Here is a 15,839-nt window from a genome sequence, read left to right as displayed (position 1 = left end):
AGACATGGAGGCCCTATCCCTCCAATGCATTTCCAGCATCACAATGACCAAAAAACCTCAAATCAACAATCATTTAAAAACATTCAACAGATGATTACAAATGAGTAGGGCTAGAAACTTATCCACACGAGGCACCTATTTCTGGGAAGAAACTGACTTTAAAAACACTTAAAGACCCAGAATAACTCAGGAAACAGTTTAAATGGCAACTTCACAACCTCACCTTCCCCTTACACAGATATAGACAAACAAACACACACACATACACATTCTCTTGGGCCCTTTAGACAATGGACCAAAGTAATCTTATTTATACTAATACTACCTAATGTCCACGAAAGCACCAACACGTATGTCGGTGTACAGGGCCCATAATGGCCCGTCAGCCTAGGTAGGTGCTAGGGCTCAGTGCCATCACTAGCCCTATACACCCCCTAATCGAGGGTGACTGCTATTTGCACAACAGGGTTTGTCCAGGGTGCAAAAACCTGTATTTTAATTTGCCATTGTCAATAGAAAAGGGACCTTCTTTATCCTGTTCCTATTTCTTTACTGGCAGTGGTCAGAGGTTGGAAGGAGCGCCGAATCAAGAGCAAAAAGCTTTGGTCGGGCAGGTGAGTGGGTAAGGACGGGCAGTTGGGAGGCTGTGGGATTTCGTGGAGGTGATGTGGCCTCCATTATGCTTCCTGTGAGAAACCAGAACGTGTTTCTCCCGCTAGTTACCGTGGATCTGTCATCCAGGTGGCCAGGACACAGCCATCGCTTTTGGATCCAGTTCCTGGGAGTGGACCAGTGTGGGTGGATTACCTGAGTAGTGAGGGGTCTTTGGGGGGTAGGAGTGGGACACCTGATGGCGAGATGCATTATCTTTGCCCCTGCAACATCTTTACCCTCTCCTCCCAGATAGGATACCTGGGATTGTTACCCTCCCCCTTCCCTTCAAGAACCATGAAGCACCTGACATGTCCCACTACTATGGTCAGGCAAGGTCAGGCAATTACTAACAACAACTTAACAAATTAAGAGTGCTATGTTATCAGCCAGGAAGAATTTTTTGTTAGATTGCCCTCGACTTGGTTTTTGTGCTCACTGTTTATCTCACTGCACTGATAGTGCACTGTTATGATTTTCCACTTTCCAAAAGCACATTGTGACAAAATCCTATCCCTTTTAAAATTATTTGTAAAGCACATATTTTTGTGAAACAGCAGTTCCTTTATGGAGAAATATCAGGTTATACGTAATATTCTTGATACTTACAGCTTTGGTAACCGAGAGAAACCGATCATAGGTGACAAGGAGAATGGTGTACACTGAAGAAATGCATACTGCAGAATCGATAACAAGCCACAATTTACAGGCAGCTCTTCCATGTGTCCATTTTCCAGTAAGTGTATACGGAATATTCCATGGGACCGATACTGAACCTTTAAAATAAATGCCTGCATTTTATTTGGCAAAACTCACTAGTGACACACATCAATGCTCATACACAGGCTTGCCAAATCACATAAACACACCATCAATTTGTGCATCTGTGTATGAGGTCATTTACTTTGGTTGAGAGAAGTCTCACTTTGGTTGATAGGAATTTCATTTATGTGTGGCTCTGTGCTGTCCTTGAGAGCAACATTTGGTCATATCACCTGATTTTCTTACTGGAGATGCTTGTCTTTGAAAGCAATTCTAGATAAAAGCACTAACAGAGTATATGTGGCTATGTGTGTGGTATTTAGGAACATACAATGAGGAACATTCAGCTATGTGTTGGTTATGCAATGAGAAGTATGGTGAGAAGTGCAGTTGTTGTGAGGACTGACTTAATGATTAACATATTGTGTTAGGTATGCATGTAGAAATACAGTTAACTACTGTTGTGGAGATGGCTGAGGACAGAGCCTTGGGACTAGCTATGTAGGCTAACCCAATTGGCCATTGTAGTTATGTGTTCGGTATTAAGGTAGCAATATGGTTAGCTACCCAGATGTACTGAAAGCTAAACTCATTGATTCAGTCTATATAATTGCTGGTCACACTGGCGTAGCGAGGGCCCCTGCAGGCCCCATAGTCTGGGGCCCCAACACCACATGTCCTGGGAGAGGGCACCCTCGTTCTAATAAAAAAAAGTTTTTTTGAAGTCACTGCCTTCATAAAGTAATTATTTCTGTTAAAGGGTAGCAGAAATAATTTCTTTAGGAAGGCAGAGTGACGACAAAAAAGAAACAATTTCTTTTGATGTCTGGGACCCCATGACATGGAAACCTCCAGGCTGGTGGCCTCTATGTCATGGGGTGGAGCGAGCCCTATGACTAACATAACATAAATAATTTCTTTATGAAGTCAGAGTGATGTCATTAGTGATGTCCTTGGTGTTAGTCTTAGCAGTTCTTGGTGGTGGTTCGAGTTATGGTTGCTTGGTTTAGCATAACTGTTGAATTTCTGCGGGTTTTCAATTTTACTTGTTACTTTAAGTTCTTTCACTGAATTTCATAGGTTTTTATTGGTGTAACCTAACCATAATGTCCCATTAACAACGTTTTTTCACTGAATTTCATTCGTTTTTATTAGTGCAACTTAACCATAACATCCCTTTAACAACTTTTTTTACTGAATTTCATAGGTTTTTTCCAGTACACTTAAAAGAACTTCTATATTATGTTAACGTCATTTTATTAGAAAGGTTGATCATTAATGTCCTACTTGTACCTGTCCACCTTCCCCCAAAAATCACTCCAATCAAATTCACAAAACATAAATTAAAGACTTTTTTTATGAAACCTCTCTTCCTCCCGCCACCAATTACGACTTTATAGAAATTCCACATCCTCCCATGTATGTTTCCCATTCTGATACCCCATCCCTTTCATAGATACATTTATTTTTATACTATAAATATATAGTATATCTAACTACTTCACTGTATCTAAATACTTTTATACATATTAAACTTCCACACACCAACTTCCACCGAACAACACTCTACACACCTTTTCCATCTGCATTCCCCTTATTCATACAAAGACGTTGTACACAGTGCTGCTATAAATGTACATAAGCATTTATTTTAGTTTTGACAAAATGCACCAAAAAAGAAACATTTTTAAATGCACATCATTTTCCATTTTTCTTTGCATATAAATGTCATACTTTCCAACCTTTCTCATTACCTCCCTTATAGTGACACCATTCACCACCTGCTCACACGTGTATAATGCCAACGTATCTATATACGACACTTCACCTCACAGGACATTAGGTTCAATGGGTCAGTTGAGCAACATGGCCTGCGTCTCTAGTTTGAACCCCGACGGCCTCAGCCAGGCATGGCACTTGATTAATGTGCCCTCTGCTAGGATGCGGACGCCATTGTCCGCGGCATCTAGGTTGTTTTTTAGGATGCAGTTAGACACCTGCTTGCCTTCTGACAGTTTTTAGAAGTTGTAACTTCAGGGGCTCTGTGAGAGCTCAAATCTGTTCTAGCTCGTCCCACTTCCAGCAATGAAAACTAGCCAGGAGGGTGATGTTGGCTATTCTAGTCCGGTAGACTGCTGAGGAGGCCACCTTTCTGCCGAAGGTGTAGATTTTCATGCTTTCCTTATCCTGTCTACAATTTCATTTACTTACTATTCCATACGCATATTACTAACACACATTAATACACATACACACAGGTCCTCACCCCTTTTCAATTACACCCACATAAGCCTCATGGCTATGCACTAAATCCCACCATTACAACAGCCAATGTTTTCCTCGAAACATATTAATGTTCTGACTTATTCCACCACACCACCACTCCCTTACTCACTAACATCAGTGGTGCTCAACACATTCTACTATAAATACTTTATTACCCTTTCCCCATCACATAAATATAGTTTTTGTTATACATCACAGTCATTGTTACTGCAATACTTCTTGTAAAATCCAATATAGTTAGAATATGCCAACGCGTATCTAACTACTTTAAGCATACCCTTAATTACAACACACTTTGGTTCTGTTTCTTATTCTCTCAGGGATATTACTCCAGGTTCAATTTCTGTTGTTCAACCAAGAACAGAGGCAGGCCCTCTAATAAAGTATGGATTGTGGGAGCTCTGTGATGACTGCGCTCCCAATCAGGATGGTATGTCTTCTCTATTTATTGCAGTCACATATAGTGAATTCATCCTTTATACAGGGAGCCATTCCTGATAATCTAAAAAAAACATGGGACACCCTACACTTAAATAAACCCTTGCTTGACAGTCACCTTTGTTCCAATTAACAACCTAGTTCTAACTACCAATTCTGACTAAAAGTACTTGACAAGGTTGATTATATTCAATTAAGGGTTTTATTTGTGGAGAAAACTATGCTACTGTGAAAAAACACATCAGGCTTTTGGCCCACTCTCAGCACAGAAACCAACTTCCTACACATGAAGGAAACTCTCCTTCATCTACTTAGAACCGATGAGTGCCGCTAACTGATGCTAATATGTTTGTCAGTGGCCCTCAATACATCTGATCTTCAAATCTTGGTGGAGAGACTCACTTTTCAATTATGATTTAACCAGATTAAATGTGAATGGTGCCATTCATTTTTTGCATAATAGACTTTGCAATAACTGTTAGAAAAAGGCCCTGTGAACCTTTTTCATCTACACTTTCTTTTGGTGTACTGCAAGGTTCGTGTTTGTCATACCTTTTGTTTAACTCATGTGTTAAGTTTCGTCAAAACAATCTGGTAAAGTAAGGTGTGACATTCCATAGCTATGTGGATGACACTCAGATTTTAGCAACAGGGCCGCCAGAGGAAAATCAGGTGCGGATAGATGTTTCAAATTTTTTGCAACATGTATGAGAGATAATTGTATTAGTCTGAATCCATCCAAAATGAAACAAGTTCATACAGATCAGCTCAAATCTAAAATGCTGTCCACCTAACCCCAGATCCAGCCTCAGATCTGTATATCTTAAGAACATATGAGAAAGTCAGACAAATATAAATCATTAGGCGTGTTTTTTGGTGTAACAATGTCTATGCTTCAGCAGGCTAATGCAGGTGTTTAGCTCATCTTTTACTGTTTATTGATGTTTACACAGGTTCGCCCAATCCTATGTACAAAAGATTGTATTACAATTGTTCATACCATCATTGTGACCAAAACAGACTATTGCAATGCCCTTTTTCTTGAAGAAAACAAGAAATCTATCCAGTGGCTTCAAATTCTATTTAACTCGGCACAGTGTATTGTTACCAATACACCTCGACAGGTTCACATTTCATCTATTTTGAGGAAATTACTATGGCTACCATTGATTGCCAGAGACAGGTTTTGGGCACTGACTCTGGTGACTTGTAGTCTTTCATGGCTCAACTTATTTGAATGATCAGATTTCCTGGTATATTCCAAGCAGGAATCTTAAGACTAAGAACAAGTGCTTGGGTGTATGTTGCCCATTTCTGGCAACATCTTTTTGAAGCACTCTTGCACTAGAAATACACAATCAAAACTGGCCACACACATTATAGTAATATGTGTATAGTAATTATAGATACTGTAGAGGGAGTATACGGTATATGTAATATGGTGGGAAGATATAATTGAAGTGTATACAGTATTTATGATTGTAGTACAATTGAGGATAGTGTTTATGGAATATGAATTTCTTTCTTCGCGAAGATAACAAATAGGATAATACTTGGTATGGTTACTTTGTTGGATACTTTGCTGTGTTTGTGGTGCAATGTATTTTTAATGTGTTGAAGTGTTTTTAAAGAGCAGGTAAGCTGTGGCCTAATGGTAATGCAATGGTAGATTGTAGTTGGAGCAGTGTTTGGAAAGTATGATATTTATATGGAATGAAAAATGGAAAATGCTGTGTGTTTAAAAATGTTTCATTTTGAGAGAAAGCATCTCTTGTTAAAGGCTGAAGTTGTTGAATCTGTTCATAGAAATCTTGGAGAGTTTCACAGTAGTTTTTGATGCAGGTGACTGCGAGGAACAGGAGATATGTAGTTTGAGAGTTCAATAGTACATCTGAACTGAGAAGATAGGGTTACATGTACAGTTTTTGGATGCGATCGGTGGATGGATGTCTGACTGTTTGAAAGCAGCCGATAACGGATTGTTAAAAACATACAAGTAAAAAGGGTAGAGGGGCTGTCTTGCGCTACAGATGTCCACGGACAGCCGGGGATTAGCCAATCAGGTTTTCTGTTTGTGGTGTACAGGAAAAAAGGGTAGCAAGAGTTATCTTTTTTGTGTGCAGTGAAGATGGCTATGGCGTTGAGGAAGCAGAGTGTCTGGATGGTGGGAATTCGTTGGATCTATTGGTTAAAGGTGTACTGTGAGCAGTGTGGATTACCTGTAAATGTTGGATTTGAAGAATTTGAAGTTTCCTGGCATGGTGTCCTAGGAATGAAGTGGGCAGAATTGCTCCTGTTTTGAGGGAGTATTGTTACGTTGAAGCATCCATACATCACTGTAGTTTAGAGTAGAGTCAACAGTTTGGCTATCTCACTGAAATGTCCTTACAGTTTGCCATGAAGGATATATTTGCAAAGTTAATGGAACTGCTTTGATGTTTGAAGATTGTTTTTCCTCAGATAGCTCAAAGACAAATGTGGAAACGTTCTAATTTATTTTGTCCAAAAATCTGGAAAGCAAGGCACAATGTAAACATTGCATTGCTTTCTTAGATCCTGACTGCCAATGCACTGTGTGGCTCATTAATGGGTCTCCAGAACTGAGCTGTTTAAATTTCACTCGTTTGCCTGCTACCTTGTGGCCCAGCCATTTTGCGGCCTGCATAGAAGCCACTTTCTGGGTTCAATTGTTCCCTCCCTCCCTGGACTCCCGGTCGGGTATTGGGCTGTACTTTGTGTTGCTTTATTCAAACCTGACTGCCGATGCACTGTACGGCTCATTTAACATGCAAATGCCTTGGTGTGTGTTTTACCTTCATGGGGCTCCAGCACTGAGTTGTTTAAACTTCACTAATTTGCCTGCTCACTTGTGGCTCAGCCACCTAGCAGCCTGTGTAGAGGTTGCTTCCTGGTTTCCCTTGTTTCTGCCCTCCTCCCTCCCTCTCCTGACTCTTGCTTGGGCATTGGGCCCTACCTAAGGGATTCCAGTTGGGCAGCCCCACTGCCCTTTGCAGCCACCTATGGCTAAGGGCCCTGAGACAAAGGACAGCTCCCACAGAAGAAGCTCTGTATGGTGTCTGCCAGCGCCAGCCAAGGAAGTGTGAAGCCTGCACAGGTCAACCTGCTGTGACTGACAAGATAGATGCAATCTGGTCAGGGGGCCAGCCATTGCACCCCTCTAAACTTACCCACCCCTCCAATTACTCTTATTTCTCTTATCGCAAGACCCTCAAGCATCTCAGTGAACTGTATTGTTTAGCTATCTCTCACATCTCTCTAGTAAGTCACATTTTACATTGCTGTGGTGTTAAAACTAGGCCTTTCTTCCCTCCTTTTAGGAAAATCTAATCTGGGATTGTTTTAATTGCTGTTCTGTTAAAACTGGCCCTTTTTCCCTGTTTTTAGGAAAGGCAGATCAAGGCATTTTTGCATTGCTGTTGTGTTAAAAGTAGGCCTTTTTTCCATATGTTTAAGAAAGCCAATTCTGGGCATTTTTGCAATGCGCTGTCCCTCTACCCTGTCTTCCATTCACACTGCTCCTGTGTTCCCCTGTGGTGCGTTACCTGCTTGTTGCCTCCTCTGTACCTTCTTCTGTGTGAACCCTCACTCTCTGATGCTTCCTGTGGTGTGAGGCTGTGGGATGTGCTTCTTTTTCTTCCCTCACTCTCCTCTCTTACCTTTGCGCACCCCTTATGGTGCTCTCAATTTCTTCCATCTTCTCAAACTGATACTCTGTCTTCTATTCTATTCCTCTTACTAAGTCTTGAAGGAAAATGTTCAAGAGGGACATCCTGGTCTCCAACCCACACCTACCTATCGCTGATACCCACATCAGCGCTTCCTCCAGACAGACTCTCACCGACATCCTCTTTGTTGTTCCTTCTCTAGACATATGGACCCCTCATATGGTCTCCATTCTCTCTCCTTTCTCATCCTCTCCCATTACAGGTGGCATTCAGTGGGAGGTCCTCATGGCCCCTTTCCAATCTTCCATTACCATCATCAATGTCTATCTAAATGGTACCATCATGGACCAGGGCTCTCAGCCCAATCTCTTTCTTGATAGGCGTCTCCCGCATCTCATCATTTCCTCTCTTCTCCTGCCACTCCTTCTTGCACCTCTATGGATCCTTTGCAACCTCCTTCCTCCTCCACTGGCTCTCTGGCACCCACGTCCTCCTCCGCTCTGGCCCCTATGCCACCTCTGTCTACTGCCTCTGCCCACTCTCAAGCCCTTCTACCGCCTGCACTGGGTGTACCACATTCCTGCACCCTACCCAGAAGTCTTTCAAATGTGGCAACATGTGCCATGTAGCTTCTCTCAACTCTCGCTCTGCAGTCAAACATTCCTCTGACATCTGCCACCTCCTTGAAGACCTTGACCTGGATGTCCTCGCTCTCACAAGACATAGTTCACGGACAGCTCTGTCATGAGTTTTGACACTCTCCTCCCTGAGGGCTTGAAGAACCTCTCTGAGCCCAGAACCAGCTGGCCCGGTGGTGGAGTGGCCCTGATCTTTCCGGAGTGGGTCCCTGCTTCTATCATTCTTGCCCAGTTCTACTCCTGCTTTGAATGCCTAGTTTTCAGGCTTTCTATCTCTCCAGACCTCTCTCTGACTGTGGCCACCATCTACAGGCCACCTGGCCAGATCACCCTCTTCCTCTCAGTATGGGCTGACCTCTCTTCTTTCATCCTTGCTAAAACCTCTCAAGTTCTTCCTCTGAGACCTCAACATCCATATGGATGCTTCTAATCCCTCCTCCGGGCTCTTCCACAACCAGTGCGACACTCTCTGCTTTTCCATTCTACCCTCTGCTCTGACACACTCTGCTGGACACATCTTGGATGTTCCATCTCCTCAGACATCCTCCTCTCTAACACTCTCAAAACTCCTCTCTCTTGAACTTACCACGTTCTGCTCTCTTCTCGCCTGAAACTTCTTGCCCCTCAAGCAAAGCCTACCCCAGCACTGCCACCTTCCTTCTCGGTCATGCAGCCCATGAAGTGTCAGTGGACGCTTTTGCCTCTACTTTACCTGCTCTTCCTACTCCTGTGGCTGACTCGCACCTTGAGACTGCCCTCTCCCACCTGCAACTCTCTATCTCCAAAACTCTGTACATCCTTCCCCCTGTCATGGTAATCTATCTGAAACCTACCTCCAGTTGCAACTCTTGGTACGACTCTGACCTTGCTGCCCTGAAACGCAAGTGCAGGGTAGCTGAGAGTGAGTGGAGGGCTTTAGACGCATCCTCTGACAAACTGGCCAGCTGCGTGCTCTAAAGGCAATAGAGACTCCAGGGACGTAATTTCACCAAAATGCCAGGGGTAGCGGAAGTGACATCACAAAACCCTTGACCTCTGATGGCATCACAGGAAGTTATGTCATTTGACCCTACCCTGAAGTGAGATCACAGGATGCGATGGCACACAACCTTTCACCCCTTCTCAAAACACCAGAACTGGCATCACTTAGCATTGTTCCTAAGTACACTATGAAAAATATGGTTACAATATCACTGTAATGTGATATACATTTCATACAATTATGGATCACCATATGTATCATTAATATTAGTGTGTACAGGCCCATATTACCAAATTACTGTGAATGCAAGCAGATGTCCAAGCCAAATGAAAATGATGTGTTTTTATATAACACTTACGCTTAGCTTTTTTTATAGTACAAATACACATACTATATCACCCAACCTGTGTTGGTACTCATGTGTCGACCTCAGAAGGATGAAAGGCTGAGTTGGCCTTGCTAGGATTCGAACCTGCAACCTGCAGATTTCACACACATTGCAGCATGAAGCGCTGAACCCACTGAGTTATCTTACCGGCTGTAGTAAAATTAGCAATTACATATCTGCATGTTCTCAAAATCAGAAAGCAAATTACACTCTAGAGTGGATACCAAACAACCGGTAACTGAGATTTAACAGCAGGCCAGTTCATCGGCAGGTCTGGTGAAAATTTGGCCACATGTCAAGCTTGCATGGATTTACTTTTCAGGCATTTAAGGTTGGCAAAATGCATACCATTGGTAGGGTTCATAACTGTGTATTAAAGAAGTATCGCAGGAAAGCAGTGCACACACACAGCATCAGGGACTCTGGGCACTCGTTACCTCATACATGCAAACAAACATCTGGAACAGCCTGCCACTGATATAGAAAGATAGACACATTACAACAAATCATGAATTGTGGAACAATGAAATCAAGGGCCACCTTATGTGCTATGGTCAAACATTTCTACAAGCTTCTAGGCACAAGGATTTTGTCAACCTTCAGAGGACACCGAGATGGAATGTCTTGTGATGATCGTAACAGAGACAACGGCAGAAAAAAATAGGCTATAACTGCAGCTTGCGCAAAGCAAGATACATAGTCCGAGATGACTGCTTATTCTACTCTAAATTCTTTTTGGAAGTTTCTGTCTGCATTGTGAATTTGAGGTGTTTAAGATCAGTGACTCAACCCCTGAAGTCTGCCTAAAATAAACCTTTAATGAATCTAGCAATTACTGTATAGAATTTCAGAAAGACAAATTGTTTACTATTCCGATTCTTTCTTATTTGGGGTCACTTTTGAATTTGTGGAGCCTGCTGTTTTTTTAAGAGGCCTGAACAAGAAAGTCAGCCACTCCCAAAACAAAGAGCCACATGGTGCTGGCCACAGCCCACCAGCTGCCGTTTGTAAAAAAAAAAAATGTCTCCTGGACTACCTCTCGCTTAGTCACTGTAACTGTAACCCCTACAGCCTCCCTGCCTTCTTGCACTTACCCAGAGGTATGCTGCCCTGGCTGCACTTACGCAGAGCCATGCTGCCCTGATCACACTTCACCCTTTCCTCTCCCTTGCACTTCCCCTCTGTTTCCCCCCACCCCTTCCCCTCGCACTTCTTTGTCGCACTTGCACGATCTGATTGACACAAGACCTAGCAGGATTATTTGTCTTGTCCTCCCTATGTCTTCCCCCCTTGTCTAATGGTGCCTAGAAACACTTGTGTACAAGTGTGTTATAAATGCCATATCATATCATAGCATATCATTGACAAGTGCAAAGTGGAGCTCTGGATCACTGCAAAAACACCCCCACTGCATTCAGTAGACAAATGCAAGATCACAGATGAGTGGAGAGTAGAGATGCACACCTAATAAAGTTATCAAGTTTCAATTTATGGGTTAATTCACAGTATAATAAATGTACTTGTAACACAACTTTAGGTGCTCCCAGAGAGTAAAGTGCTAGCTTTACTAGGAAATATTGGTACTGGGAAGATTCACTGCAATTGCACAGTTTATGAACTGGGGCACAGCAATGAAGCAACTCTGTTGCACTGATTTGATTAAAGGCAAAACATCATATATATATGTATTAGTACTTCAATGGTTCAAACAATTCAAACAATATAGTGTGAACTTTCAATTTCTCAGTTTATATAAAAAACATATATGTGTATTTTACAACATACACAAATTCAATTAATTCCACAGATTGTGTCAATGATAAAAGATACAAGTTCTTCCTTCACATGACTAAATATACATTTTTATACGGCAATGGGCCTCATTACGACCCAGGCGGTAAGTTACCGCCTGGGCCGTGACTTTACCACCATGGCGTAAACTACGTTTACGCCATGGTGGTTGGCGGACTTACCGCCCCATTCCGACCTTGGCGGGGCGGTAAGTCCCCAATCCCCATTTACCCTTCCCCATTCCCATTTTTGCCCCATAGGGCATAATGGGAGTGGGGAAGGCGTTAATTACGCCACCGTAAATTACGGTGGCGTAATTAACTCCATGGTCCCTTAGCGCCATGGATTTTAACACCTGCTAAAAGCAGGTGTTAAAAGCACCATGGCGCTAGGGGACCTCGTAATCAGGCGGCAAGGGTCGGCGCTGTTAACGCTGCCGTAAACCCCTTACCGCCTGGGTCGTAATGAGGCCCAATGTCTTTCTCAAAGAAAAAACGAATTCATTACAAAATTCAAAAAATGAGTGCCAATATTACAGTTGACATAAATTGTTCGGTGTTAATGTGACCGTTGTCCCCTCTTCTCAACCTATGGGTTTCGGGCATTAAACGCCCTTCTTCAGGTTATAAATATTGGGTAACCGTTCTTTCTATCTCTCCTGCAATTAATTATAGAGAAAATTCAATAAGTGTGGTAATTACAAGGGTTTAAAGTATCAGCACTGTGTGACTTAAAGGTACATAATGGCACTAACCTTGGTGATGGACCTGGAGTGTGGTCCAAATATTTACATGCTGGTAGATTACGTGGTCACTTAACTAGTTGATACAGTGGAGTCAAGGAAAGGAGGTATCTGGCTTATCTTCCTTCAGAGAAACCTATATGAAAAACAGCCTGTTTCGGGACACATCAAGGCCACACAGGCCTGACTTCTGTCATCCTCCTGGCCTAGAGTGCGTGTTTACATAAGGCCCTGGGTCCCCAAGGAAGTGGTCTCCCCTACAAGGAACCATGAGAAGCAGAGGATATGAGGCACCAGAAAGAAGAGAGAGACAAGAAATAAGTCTCTGGATACTTAAATCCCCAGGACTGCGTGGGCATCAGAAATGTATCTGGGGAGGGACCCCAGATTGAGAACTGTAACTTCCAGAGACATTTTTTGCTAGACCATAGGAAAAGGATAATCCCACTATTGAGTTTAATTTTTTCTTGAGTTGGCCCACTTATGTTAAGATCGAGAATAAATGTATATTTTTTAATCCAAACTCTCTTTCTCACTTCTCTATTGATTACACTCGGCTTTGTGACAGATCCTAAAGAATAGTGATGCTACTCTGAATTCTAAAAGATCTCTTTCCAAACAAAGCTTTGCTCTCTGTAACCTGCACATCTTGATTCTAACTTCACAGAATATAAACCCTTATTTTATTTACATCACTGTAAGCACATTCTCCAATTTCTCGTATTTCATGTTATAAGTGTTCCAGTGTATTTTTAAATCACCCTGACCCCCTTCTGATGACTTACATTGGATGCTCACCTATCATGATAACTAGTTAAACAAGGCAGGCAAAGCTTGCAGGAGAAGCTGTAGCATAGCTGTGTTATAGTTCGTATCACTGCATGAGCACATAGCAGAGAAAAACATCTCTAATAGCTTTCAACTTTTCCTAAATCATTCAGGATTTACTGTTGTAGGGCACACAGATCCTAAAACAAAGTTCACTGTCCTGAAATGTAGGAGGTACAGCTCAAGGTGTGGCTTCTACCTTTTTTGGCAAAGGTTGCTCTGATTTTTTGTTTGCTGGTGGGATGTCAGGAACCTTTCTTTGAAGCATGGTCATGGCTAAATTGAAATCAACAATTAGAAGAAATATTTGTGAAAGAGCAATCTGCCATTCCTGTCACTGTAAGTTCTAAAATCCATGTTACAATATGTGACATTGGGCTTCTACATTGAAATGATAGTGATTTCCTTTATACTTTCCCCTAGGTACCCACATTTTGAGTATGTTGATCAGTCGGAACCAACAGCAATCCCAGCCCTGAAGATGGACTAATCCCTAGTCTGAAACCCCTTGGCAACAGAATAGACTACATTGTGCTATTTGGGACAATTTATAATTTAATCAAAGGCCTCCTTATATGCCTAAGTGTGGATGTTGTGAAAACTAGTCATTAGATTTGCTTTAGATTAGCATGGAATGTATTTTCACTGAAACAATGTTTGCTTTGGTAAACTCATGTTGAAACTGACGTTAAGCCAAGGCTATTTGTTTGACAAAAAGCTATTCATTTGGTTTATCAATACGATTTGTTTTACATTAGACACATTTGACATACATGCTATATGTCAGAACTGTACAATACTTGTTTAAAGAAAGATCATTTGATCATTTGAATTAAAAATCTATTTTTGACACTGATCTTCCTGTTCTTGGTGAAGTCAAGTCTACAGATTTATGTTTGGTAAATCCAATCTAACCATTTGTTTTACTTCCTCGTTGAGGATACTGAATGTGTAATCTTGAGTATATTGAATTTATTTATATGTATGACCTAATCTATATTCCTGACTATTCCCTCCCTATAGGGGGTCGCAGGGCTATAGACCCACGTAACTCAGCCTTGGAATCTAGCTTCCTTCGGAGTGCATACAGGGCTATCGTGTGGCAACACACAATCTCATTTCACAATATGTGTGTATATCATGTCTGTGTTATCACATCCTTCCTAAGTGGAAACACAAAGAGGATAGCAAGAAGATAGTGTTCTTAAGGGGTTATTTACATAAAGAAAAAAATGGATATCTCTTCTTTAAGAAAATCATTGTCAAATAAAGAGTCTCTAACCCAGTACCCGGTAGGACAGTCCTTGCCCAGTGAATACAATCCAGGAGATCACCCTTGCTTTTGACATTGGGTTCCAGAACCAACTTTGGTAGTACCTTTGGTACAGAACATCCAAGGCCAAATTATCCTGGACTGGGAACAGTCTGACCATCTCTTCCATAAGCTGGAACAACTGCTGTAGCATTTACCCCAAGGCTACTGCTCCAGGGCATGAGGACCAGACTCTGGATCGGTGCTGCCTTATGATTACCTTCCTCCTCCAGGATCAGCGTACTGGGGGATAATCTGTTCATTATAGTCCCTGACATAAGAGCCTTCCTGGGTGAGGGTCTTGTGTCTTATACCGCCAACCACCTATTACGTCAGCCATTCACCAACCTAATCTGCCAGACCATTCCCGTTGATTCTGACAACTAGATGAAACTGTTCTCCTCACACCTCCTCCAATATTGTCAAATGATCTCTCCCTCTAGTCTCTGCCCGTCCTCTGTCCCAGATGATATTGGGTATATTCTATTCCAACCTGCTTTCATCTTGTACACCAAATGACGCTTCTCCTTCAACCTACTCACTTGTTCCTCCTCCGGATAGTAGCAACCCATTCTTCAACTTCCTCAGTATTCTCCTTCCTAACTCCATTCTTCTCCCACAAGTGTCTTACATGCTAACCTTTTCCAAACAGCTTACAATAGCTCCTTCTCCAATGCCTCACTCTACCAGACTGAACTGGCTGCTTTTTATAGGGCGGTCGACTCCCTGTCTGTGGCACTAAGTGACTTGGTTTGCAATTGCGCTATGTGGGATGAGCTGCTTTCTGATTGGGTAGTTTTCTTCTGGTTCTGTGGGCTGCAAGGGGGTTGGCCTATGCGTAGTGTAAGGCCTGCCACCATTTTGGATTTTAGAATGGCACTGATCATGTGTGTGTTCTCTACCCGTCTCTCTGGAACCTCTGCTACCCTGGACTTTTTCTCCCTGTGCTGCTTTGCTGTATTAACATGTGGATTCAGGAACTTCTCTGTTAAGTTTACAAGGCTATCTAATGTGCTTACAACACCTTCGTTTCAGGAGAGTTGCAACTTTATAACTCCCAAGGTGCTTATTGGAGTACGAGAATCGACTGTTTATTTACATTCTTTCATGTACAATGGAAGCCAGTTTTACTTTGCCCAAGTGCAATGTTGTATCCTTGTGGTCTCTCTTGGCATCACACATTTGACTCATAATAGAAAATGTCTCCTCACTTAGTTTAGTTTAGTTTATTCATTTATAAACCGCACCAAACCCCCAGGTATCTAGGCGCATTAGGTTACAGATACACTTGTGTGTGTCTTTGAAATGTTGCAACTTTGTTTTCCTAAAGAACAA

At 42.2% G+C, this 15,839-nt stretch overlaps 1 protein-coding gene across 1 annotated transcript in view; it reads right to left on the bottom strand.

Moving 5' to 3' along the window:
- LOC138498271 (histamine H3 receptor-like) overlaps positions 1-15,839 on the bottom strand; it is a 185,741-nt gene that overhangs the window by 83,551 nt on the left and 86,351 nt on the right. Inside the window, exon 2 of the mRNA XM_069622110.1 lies at positions 1,261-1,427. Within this exon, the coding sequence (XP_069478211.1) occupies positions 1,261-1,427 (167 nt within the window). The remainder of the gene's footprint in view (positions 1-1,260; positions 1,428-15,839) is intronic.

The sequence above is a fragment of the Ambystoma mexicanum genome, chromosome 5q (genome assembly GCF_040938575.1).
Source record: "Ambystoma mexicanum isolate Mex_15411 chromosome 5q, UKY_AmexF1_1, whole genome shotgun sequence".
Taxonomy (NCBI): Eukaryota; Metazoa; Chordata; class Amphibia; order Caudata; family Ambystomatidae; genus Ambystoma; species Ambystoma mexicanum.
Note: the sequence above shows the minus strand (reverse complement) of the source record. Positions and strands in the feature narration are given on the sequence as shown.